At 40.6% G+C, this 11,317-nt stretch overlaps 1 protein-coding gene across 3 annotated transcripts in view; it reads right to left on the reverse strand.

Annotated features, from left to right (window-relative positions):
- The window catches only part of THUMPD2 (THUMP domain containing 2), a 45,648-nt gene extending 45,216 nt beyond the window's left edge, over nt 1–432 (reverse strand). For 2 of the 3 annotated variants that reach the window (XM_060117062.1, XM_060117065.1), the window contains exon 1: nt 307–432. In XM_060117062.1, the coding sequence (XP_059973045.1) occupies nt 307–432 (126 nt within the window). The remainder of the gene's footprint in view (nt 1–306) is intronic. The other variant, XM_060117063.1, reaches the window with a different exon arrangement.
- Nucleotides 433–11,317: the final 10,885 nt, after the last annotated feature.

The following is an 11,317-nucleotide window of genomic DNA, read 5'->3' on the forward strand; positions in this document are numbered from 1 at the left end:
TTTTAAAGAATCCATGAAGTAACTTGCGTCAACCTCTCTTTTTAACAAAACTTCACGCGTGACAGATAACGCGGTAACAGATGTGCAGGGAAAAACGTCTGGCGGGTCTTTCCGGCAGTAATTAGAGGACCTGCCAGCAGAACTCCGAGGGCCGGGACGTCGCCTCCGTGGGTTCGCGGGCCGAGAGCGCGGGGCTCACGTCGCTTTCCCGGGTCTGGGACGGACCCCGGCGGGGAGGCACCACGGCCAGGGGCGGGGACTGGGCCGCCCTGCTTCCCGCCCGGGCGCGCGACCAGGCCGACTCACCTGCGTGGCCGCCAGCCGCGACTGCACCTCCCGCATCAGGAAGGGCTCCAGGCCGCGGCCCGCGGTGCAGAAGAAGCGGGCGCCCGCCGCAGGCCCGGAGCAGAGACCGCTCGTCACCGCCGCCATGGCGGCTCGGGGTCATGTGGCCTCGCGTGCGCGCGCCGCGGCGCAGCGGCCCCGGAGGCGGCGCTCACTGGGTGAAGGGCCGGGTGTTGCCAAAGGCGAGCCGGGCAGGGAGGTCCCGGGAGCGTGCGATCGGCTGGGAAGGACCCTGTGGGTCTCCTAGGTTAACTGCTTGGAACCCCCTTGATTAGGCATCTGGAATTATTTACAATCACAGGTGGAAGGGATATGATTGGGATCTATAATGCGGATGTATAAAAGGGATATGATTGGGATATATAAAAAGGATATATATATATATATATATATATATATATATATATATATATATATATATATATATATATATACACATAGAGGGTGGCAGAGTTTATTTCAGAGAGAATAAAGCCTGCCATCGATCTGTTAGATCTTTAGCAGATGATATCATGACACATCTTTGCCTCTGATACTTATGGCCTCGCAGTGCTAAAGAAATGAATGATGATTATAGGGAAGCAATGTAAAATGTGAAAGACTATAGGGACTAACTGATGTGTTGCTTGAAATATCTATTAGATTTCAACCCAATTCTCTTCCCGAAGTAGGATAGTGGATAAGATTACTGGTTTGTGCTAGTAGCGAGATGTGTGAATGAGAAATCCTATTTCAACTGATAAATTGTTGGTGAATAAAACAGATGAGTAACTTGTTAAAAATATTTTCAAATCAAATATTTTTTTAAGATGGGAAAATAAAGCCTTAAAAAATGATTTCTCTGTAACATCTGTAACTGATACGCTTTAAATATCTATAACAAAGGAAGCTAATAGGTCCTTCTCTTGTACCTCGGAGAAGACGGTTCATCAGAAGTCCGTTGGAACTTAGATAAGAAGGCAAAAAAGAGCACAGCAACGTGTACTCTTATTTTTAACCTTTGACTATAAGCATAATAAAAATAGGCAATAAAAATCAAGCATGATATGCATTAGCATAGTTTTAAAACAAATTTTATCTCTGACATAACTTTTAAAAATAAAGGCGTGAAATTTTTTTTTAGAAAGGAGATATCATATCATCTCATCCATCTGCCTTGTTTTTCAGATTGAGGAAGTTGATGCCTAGAGAGGCCAAGGGACAGTGAGTTAGTGGTGCAGCTGAGGCTGGAACCTAGCCGGCTTGGCATCTACTATACTGAGCTCTGTTCCATTCCTCCCAACTCCCTCCCCTCCTCCCCATCTCTCCCCACTACTCTTCTCATGTAAGGAGCCCGGTTCTGTCTTCACCAAGCATTGGGCTCAAACTGGGAATTCCTAGGCCCAAGAGCAGAACTTCCCATGCTCCCACAAGATGTCTTTATGTTCATGAAACAGGTCACATTTCTTGCACTAAGTTAATCATCAGGGTAATGAATACACCAGCCAGTTTGGCCCACCTGATTTGATTGACTCAACAGTATTTGAAGGGATTTGTTTTTAAACTATGAATTAAATTAACAACGAATATATTACTTGAGAAGCATAGAAGCCTTATTATAGTATGAACAGCATTAAATTAGCTCTGTAGTTCTATGAATCAGATATATAGGAACTATTAAATGTGTATCTGTCTAGCCAGTACGTCTCACGCGCTTCACAATGGGACACCAAGGTGAATAATGGACTTCCCTTCCCTCTGTCCCACCCCCTCCCCAGCTCATGGTCCACTAGGACAGTATTATGAAAAAAATTTAAAATTATCTATTTGTTTATTTATTTTGGCTGTGTTGGGACTTCGTTGCTATGCGTGGGCTTTCTCTAGTTGCGGTGAGTGGGGGCTACTCTTCATTGTGGTGCGTGGGCTTCTCATTGCGGTGGCTTCTCTTGTTGCAGAGCATGGGCTCTAGGCGCACAGGCTTTAGTAGTTGCAGCATGTGGGCTCAGTAGTTGTGGTGCATGGACTTAGTTGCTCTGCAGCATGTGGAATTTTCCCGGACCAGGGATTGAACCTGTGCTCCCTGCATTGGCAGGTGGATTCTTAACCACTGCGCCACCAGGGAAGTCTATGAAAATTGTTATGGAGTCAGGTAACGTGGGCTTTTCAAAGCTTCAGTCCTAAAACTTCTTCTCAGACCCATGCATTTTGGTGAAATCTTTTTTTTCCCTCCAGACTTATGTTCTTGTTCTCTTGGCAGTTGCCATAGCTATTCCAACTCCTCTATACTTTGAGGCTGCTGACTCTCAAGTCTGTCTGGGGAAACCCACGAAACCTCCATAGTACTTCCTACATTCTGGACCCAAGATGGTAAGCACCCAGACATACGGTATCCCATTCAGTTCAACACGTACCAGACCCACTCCCTACCAGATGCCACACTAAGTCTTGAGGATACAAAGATGAGTAAGTAAGGGTCTGGAATTCAAGGGGCTCAGAGGATGGTGAGATTGATTTAGTGAGGACTACCCAGGATGCTGTGGCAGCACAAACAGGCAGCAGGGAGAGCTTCCTGGAGAAAGTCACTTCTACGCCAAGCCATGAAGGTTGTGTAAGAGTTAAATGATTCACTGGGGATGGGGGAGAGGGTGAGGGGTTGTAATAGTTGTGTAGAGTTTTGGGTAGAAGGAGCAGCAGATGCAAGTGTGTGTGTGTGTGTCTGTGTGTGTCTGTGTGTGTGTGTGTGTGAGAGAGAGAGAGAGAGAGAGAAAGAGTGAGTGATGGAAGGCCACAACGGCTGTTAGGTATTATCAGAGCATAAATTGTATGAGTTGAGGTCGATAGAGGTAGAGGTAGAAAGGTCGGTAGGGACCAGGTCACAGCAGTGCTGCCCAAGGCAGAAGAAGAAATAACTTCTCCAGCCTCAGGCTGGCCAGCAATATGCTCTCCTGGACAAAACCATGCCTGCACAGCCCATCTTCCTCTTATCTCCCCCGCTTTTCCCTTCTTCTGTTGTCTTTGCCTCTCCAGGAGCCTTTGGTCAGCAAGGTCAGGGGCCACTCTTGTTCCAATTGGGGGGTCAAGTGCATTTACACACCCTTGGACCCTGCTGCAGCACAGCCCTTCCAACAAGGCCTTTCACACAATGCTTGAGATGAGATGAAACAGGTGGAGAGCTGCCTCTTTAGGGAGAAAACAATTGGTTTTTTGAGAGGAGACTTGCCTGGAATTCTTTCCCTATTATGCAAATGATTTTCCTCCATCATTTCTGTTTCTCATTCAAAAATGTCTCTACTGAAGAAGAACCACTGATCCCTATAGATGTTTAGCTTAGCCAGCTGTTTTGCTGATTGAATATTGCATATTTAACATATAGGAAGTTGGCAGTTGACACGAGCAATTTTAGAACAGATACACTTTTAATTGGGGGTATTTTAGGAATTTAGGGCAAGGTTATTTGCTTCAAGATCTCTCCCTATTTTGGTGCGATTGGCAGTTCCTTTAGTTCTTAAAAGCATTTGATGTATGAACTTAGATATTAAAATGCAAATGCTTTAGACTGTGAGATCCTTGAGGATGGGATGACATCATTCATCTGGGCATCTGAGGAGAGTATGCTGGCTTGTGTATGGTGGGCTCTTGGTCAATGAATGCTGAATTGGATGGAATCGTGACTACATGGAAGGCCACTCACTAAAGAAATCCCCCTCAGCTGGAAGGGATTGCTATCACCACCATATCAGTGGGGGCCTTTGTGAGTGAGACATGGGGATAAGAGTAGAGTACTGAGACCACTGAAGGGAATTCAGGCGACAGGAGGACCCCAAAGATAAACTTCTTTGCAACTTTGCCTGCTACTTCTCCCTGCCTCATCATTTCTCTAGCCTCCCCCCCACACTTTACAAATAACGTTTCCTTACCAGAAATCCTCCTCAGAATGACTTGGGGAGTCATTTCAATATGTCGGGCTTGCCATCCTGCTCTCCCCTGTATTCTGGTACAGTTGAGTGGTGTTGGTGACAAGCCAGGGCCCCTCTCCCCAGGAAGGAACCATTGCTGTATACCAACCAATTCAGCTGCTGACTTCCCCCAAATGCCTGCTCTTTCCCCACTCCCAGGCCTTCGCTTATACTGTTCCCTTTGTTTAGAACCCTCTTCTCTTCCCTTTCTTCTCTTTAAGGCTAAGCTAGAATGCCACATCTTCCATGAAGCTCTTTCCCTGCCTTTACAACATAACATTTTATACGTTTACCATTTATTTATTCATTCATAAATATTTATTGAGTCCATGGCAATGTATCAGTTGATATGACAAGGTCCCAACCTTTGAGAATCTTTCAGTTTAATGGGAGGTCATGTGATGGTGCTGGTTTGCCCAGAGAGACATATAAATGATGACAATACAGTGTGATATATGGGAAGGAAATGAGAGCAATTGGGCCTGGCATATAGTAAGCACTTTATAAACAAGATTGAACAAATGAATTTATTCTGAAGTTCAGTGAACCCTTGTCACATCTGTGGCTTCTCAGCTCACTTTGAACATCTTTGCCAAGTCAGGACATTCTCTGCCTTCAGAAACCCACCTCCCCAAGGTGGATATGTAGTTAGTAAGCCCCATGGAGGTATGATGAACTCTGTTCACATAGCCCAGCATAGTAATTTAAAAAGAGTAGGATTTTATAAATTTTTTAGAATTCAATTGAATTGTAGCATTGTGGTAAAACCTTAGATACAGACGCAGAAGTCTGTTGCACACACACATTCCAACCAAGTCCATGCAGGCTGTGAAAGAATCGATATATTTGTATGTCTGGAATGGCAAAAGCAGTTTGGGGAAAAGCTCTTGGTCACATACTGATCATTTAAACCACTTACATGCACACAGTAATCATCATGAAGGGTGCTTCTTTGAACGTACAGTCAAAAAAGAAAATTTAGCAGAAAATTATTGCATTGTGTGTGTAAATACTACTTTAAAGCATTATTTATTCATTAGTGTTCATACTACTGTAGTTTTAATTGTAGCATCAAAATTCAAAAGATGCAACTGCCATGCTTTGATCTAGAGAGACAATTCTTTTATAGATATTATCTTCCTTTAGTTATGCAGTGCATGAAATTATTTTGATGTACAAATAAAACCTAGTATATTCAGTGCTTTTTCAGAAAAGCGTGCTGAGTGTTTAATGCATATTTCAAGACACTAGGGTATTTGATGTGATTTTATTTGTTTAAATGTATTTTGAGCCCATAAAACTGGATTTATATCTGATAGACTTTTATAATGTCCCAGTTAGAAGAGAGTATGAAAATTATTTCTTGGATATATTTGCTGACTGAACGAATGACTGAATCTACAATTTTCTTCAATTTGCTTGAGTGAACTATATTGCCTAAATAAAATAAAGCCATTTTCTTCTTGCAGTTATATTCACCTTACTCCGACTGCTGTTTTAATATTCCTTTTCTTGTGCTGCATTTATGTGTATGTTTCCTATGAATTATTTTCCTTGAGAGGTTTGCTATTACCTACCTTTCTATTTCCTAGTCCAAAGAAAGCCCAGAAATGTCCCAAACTACCATATTTTGATATTTTCCCCCTTTCATTTTCTTGTAAGTCTTACTGCTTTCTAGTAGACGGTCGCTTTATTTTGCCTGTTTATCAGTGGTCACTGAAGAAAAAAATCACCTTAAAACTCAAGCAGCTGTGATCTGCACATAAATAAAAACAACCAGATTTTATTTCCTCGAAAATACAGAAAGAACGCCCTGTTTTACCGTGAATGGTATTTGGCAGAACAGAATCTGGAGATTTTATCAGAATGTTAGCTTGATTCAGTCAATTTTCTCCCATTGCTGGCATGAAGAGTTGAGAGTGGATTGTGGCGCAAGCAGACTTACTTTATTATGTATTCATATCTTTCTATTTTTTTTTTTGTTGTTGAAGGGTGATAATACTTTGCTGTCCATGGACATTTTGTGCTGCTTTGAAAAATAGCTTCTTTAGCACTCTTGGAAAATTCTTTCTGATCTATATCCACACATAATCAGGTTTGTCTCCCAACAATTAAAAAAATTTTTTTTAGATTTAATAATGAAGGATATTCTATTTCCATTTAATGCTATAATTTTTTAAAATAAATTTATTTCATTATTTTATTTTATTTGTTTATTTTGGCTGTGTTGGGTCTTTGCTGCTTTGTGCGGGCTTTTCTCTGGTTGCGGCGAGTGGGGGCTATACTCTTTGTTGCGGTGCACGGGCTTCTCGTGGTGGCTTCTCTTGTTGCGGAGCACGGGCTCTAGGCGCACCGGCTTCCGTAGTTGTGGCTTGTGGGCTCAGTAGTTGTGGCACACAGGCTTAGTTGCTCCGCGGCATATGGGATCTTCCCAGACCAGGGATCGAACCCATGTCCCCTGCATTGGCAGGTGGATTCTTAACCACTGAGCCACCAGGGAAGTCCCTATAATTTTTAATAATGGTATTAATTACTTGGCTTAACAGAAGAACAATATAGATACAAAATGAAAGATGAAATCTGTAGCACCAGCTTAGGCAATCATTTGGGTCTTTCATAAAATACCTTCAGAATAGGACATAATGCTGCAATTATTTGGTACTGAGTGAGCTTCTAGATCCCAGACAGATAATAATATTTGTGTCATTAATCACTATATGTATCTTGCTTTATTGCCCTGTCACTCTGATCAACTTAGATGACACAGGTCTTCTGCACTAGCACATGGATTAATCACAATAATCAGAACTGCTCAAATTTGTTATATGGACATTGTATGTGGTTTGTACTGGATGTTGTATCAGCTTTCTGCATTGGATGTAGATCATAGTGCAGATTTTCCAGACTTTTTAGACTTTTGGGGTACATATACTCTTTAAATTGGAAGCACTTTTCTTAACTGTGGCAGTGGACTTGGATTCTTTAAAAAACAAATTCCTGAAGTTGTGAAAGACTGCGTGTTGGGGGGGCGGGAAATGCGGCTATTGAATGCATATTGAGGCTCTTCGTGGGGTGAGAATAGCAGTCACAGTTTTGAGAGTTGGATTTCCTTGAAGGCAACTTTGATACTGAGCACCCAGTGAGGGCAGCTGGAAGACATAGGCTCTGGAAACCACTGTTAATCCAAACAATTCCAGATAAACTTGACACCCATATGTTTTAAATGTATGGCCCAGATGTGGTAAGTAATAGTATTTGTTATTTCAAAATGGGTATACATAGAATTTAAAACATTCACATATATAACTTGTTGAAAACAGTGTTAGGTGGTAACTTGATTTGGAAATTCCTTGCTCTTCTTTGAATTACAGTTGGCTCTCTACCCAGATTCTGTCAAAGAGATGTTCAAAAACTTGAAAACAAAATCTCAATAATAAGATAAATCTGATGGGGGCAAATGCAAGGAAAAAATTGGGAAGGACTGACTAGACACAAGTTTAATCCAAATTTAGCTGTTATAAGCCTAAATACTAAAAGTGGACCTCAAACTGACCACAAACTGCATATTTGTTAACAATTACTTAATATAGTATTTTAGGGCATTTATTAGAATAATTTTACTTTTGACATGGATATGAAAGCAGAGAAGGTTAGGGAAAAAATAACTGAGGAAAGTAAATCTTACATGGAAAGTTAGAAGGAGTTGAAATTGTTTAGCTTGCTGAAATGAAGGAAGGTTAAGAAAAAGCCTTAAATATCTTCAAATACATGAATGGGATCATTAGTGGGATACTGGTCTGTTATAAAGAAAACTGAAAAAAAAAAATGCATGGGTTCAACTCTTAAAGCCCTTTGGGACTTCAAGTCCCAGAGTCTGAAGTTCTGGCTTTCTGACCTGCTGGTCCCTTTCCCATTAAGGTGTCTTCTTGGTGGCCCGGAGTGTAGCCTTTGCTCTTTACCATTTGTTGATCACAATCTAAGCAAGGTAGGTGTCCCGAGATCAGGTCATAAAGGGTGAAATTGATGCATAGAGACAGATGGTTACTTAAGAGGCTAGTTGGGTAATTATTCACTTCCAAAGACTTTGATAAGTGAAAAAAAATTCTTTGTTCTCCCATAAGCTCTTTAGTCTTATTCCTCTATTAGGATTTACCATATTGTTTTTTGTTTTGTTTTGCTTTTGTTTTTTAAATTGTGGTAGAAACCACATAGCATAAAATTTACCATCTTAACCATTTTTAAATATACAGTTCAGTAGTAACTATATTCACATTGTTGTGCAAGTGATCTCTAGAACTTTTTATCTTATAAAACTGAACAAACCCCTCCCCCACCCCGCCCCCGTCTCTCCCTCTCCCCAGCCCCTGGCATATTGGATTTTGATGGATTTTTTTCCCTACATGTTTATCTCCCTCATTAGTTTCTAAGTTAAGAACTTATTCATCTTTTGTCCTCAGCGCCTTACACTTAGAGGGTACTTAATAAATGTCTTCTGACTGAATGCAAGAATGAACAGCAGAGTGAGTCTCTTTAAAGGTATTGAGCTCGGGCCCCCTGCATTGGGAGCCAGGAGTCTTAGCCACTGGACCACCAGGGAAGTCCCACCTGTTTTGCTTTTAAAAATACAGATTCCCATTTGAAAAAGAATAGATATATGTATATGTATAACTGAATCACTTTGCTGTACACCTGAAACAAACACAACATTGTTAATCAACTATAATATAAAATAAAAAATTTAAAAAAGACAGAATTGGACAGAATGGCATGAAAAAAAAAAGAAAAAAAATTCTTAAAAAAAAATACAGATTCCTGCTCCCCCTCCACAATTCTGATTTAATTGGTTTGAAGTGGGGCATTAGCATTTAAAAAAATCTCTCACTAGGGTAGAGAACCATTGTCAGGTAATCCTGTTCTTTGCCAGATCTTTGCTTTTCCTGGCTTTTTAATCTCTGGGGTTGGCCACGTGACCTAGTTCTGGCCAATGAATCTCTGCTGTGTCTTCTGGCACTCCTTTTGCTTTCCTGATGAAAGAGACAGATACCAGAGAACTTAATGCTATGGCACCTTCCTCTTTTTTTCTGTTTTGAACGCAGGTGTGATGCCATATGCTATGGTAGCCATCTTGCAACCATGAGGCAACAAGCATTAAGATTAAAAAACCCAACAAGTTAATGGGGAAGCAGAAAGTTGGAAAGAACCTGGGTCTTTAATAACATTGTTGAACTATGGGACTGCCTACTTTTTCTTGTTTAGTAAACAATAAGTGTCCTTATGGTTTAATCCTCCTAACAGTGGTTCTTCTCTCATTACCTGCTTACAAAAGCATTCTGTGCTGAAACAAAGGGTATCATAGACCAAACTCAAACTGGATGCAGATAAATCCCATGATGAAACGTTTTTCAGAAAACCTGGCTAAAACTCTAAAACTATTTGCCTACATGTATAACTGCTATGACAAATGTTTGTGATATTTCCCGTAAAACACTCCCTGATGTGACTATCAAAAACAGACCAAAGTTGTGTATAATTTTTACTCAGTTTTGCATTTATGTTTTTATATTTCCAGTAATAAGTGCCAGCATGGTAGAATGGCTTACCTAATGAAAAATTACATTTATTCATTGAACAAATATTTATTGAACATCAGCTCTGTGCCAGACATGAGTTTAGCTAAGCATATGGGAACATTAGTGAACAAAGCAAATAACTCTGTCTTTAAAAATACCCCTGTGGCACTGATACTCTAGTTGGGGGCTGCAGGAGGCAAGCAAAGAAGCCATCATGATAATAAATAAGATGTGGGGTGTGTTAGAATGTCAAAAGTGCTATTGAGAAATAGAACAGGTTAAGGAGGGCTAGGAGCACAGGACAGAGCAAGACTCACAGTTTTAAATCAGGTAGAGGAGGCAGACCTCACTGATTTTACTTTTGACATGATATGTCTTTAAATACTCAGGTAAAAGGATCATTATGGAGAATGAAGTTAACTTTAAGTACTAGATTCATTTTCTGAATATGTACTGTAACCAAAGTGTGCTACCCAAAGGGCTGGTAAAGTTTATACCTGCTAGCCACAGATTAGGGGAAAAGAATTGATCCTCCATTTTGTGGAGATTGTGTGTCCTCCTGCCTATCATATATTCTTATTAGACATCTTATGGTGGATAATTTTTGGAATCCAAAAGCTGGTGTTACTTTCTGAAGTTTGAATGTACAGAATTAAAAACAGTGGTTCTCAAAAATCATAATGATGCCTGTTCTAGATGCTGGGAATATGGTCGTGAACCAGTCTGAAAAGGTCCGAGCTCATGGACTTCACTTTCTAAAACAGGGAGAAAGTTCCTCTGTCTGTTCATAAGCATGTGATTTACCCATGCCCTTTGGGTTCTGGTTTATTTTAGTAAGATTGGACATAGAAGGACATTATGATGGTGACATGTTGCTCTATTTGAGAATAGGGAAGGGATACAACCAGTAGTGGGCATTCCTTTCTTACTTGTGACAGGTACCGCTCTTGTCACTCTCCACTGCCCAGCTCCCTTTGGTTGATTTAATAGCAGTTTTGTGAGTTCCCAGGGACACCCCACCAATCAGGAATGCAAGGAGGGGGAAAGAGACAGCTATAAGAATTACTCTCCTAAGGATCTTCCTCAGATTTTACCTCAATTAATTGCTTGAGATATTGATAAAAGTCATATACATAAATTATTACATTTTATGTAAGCTTTTGGAAAGGTTTTTAAAAATTACTTTTGAGACAATGGTAGAAAATTAGTCATTAAAAAATTTTGCTGAAATATAGTTAATTTACAATGTTGTATCTAATTTCTGCTGTATAGCAAAGTGACTCAGTTATACATTTATATATTCTTTTCATATTCTTTTACATTATGGTTTATCCCAGGATATTGAATATAGTTCCCTGTGCTATACAGTAGGACCTTGTCGTTTATCCATCCTATATATAATAGTTTGCATCTGCTCATCCCAATCTCCCAGTGCTTCCCTCCCCCACTCCCCCTTGGCAACCACAA

The sequence above is a fragment of the Mesoplodon densirostris genome, chromosome 14 (genome assembly GCF_025265405.1).
Source record: "Mesoplodon densirostris isolate mMesDen1 chromosome 14, mMesDen1 primary haplotype, whole genome shotgun sequence".
In the NCBI taxonomy this organism is placed as follows: domain Eukaryota; kingdom Metazoa; phylum Chordata; class Mammalia; order Artiodactyla; family Ziphiidae; genus Mesoplodon; species Mesoplodon densirostris.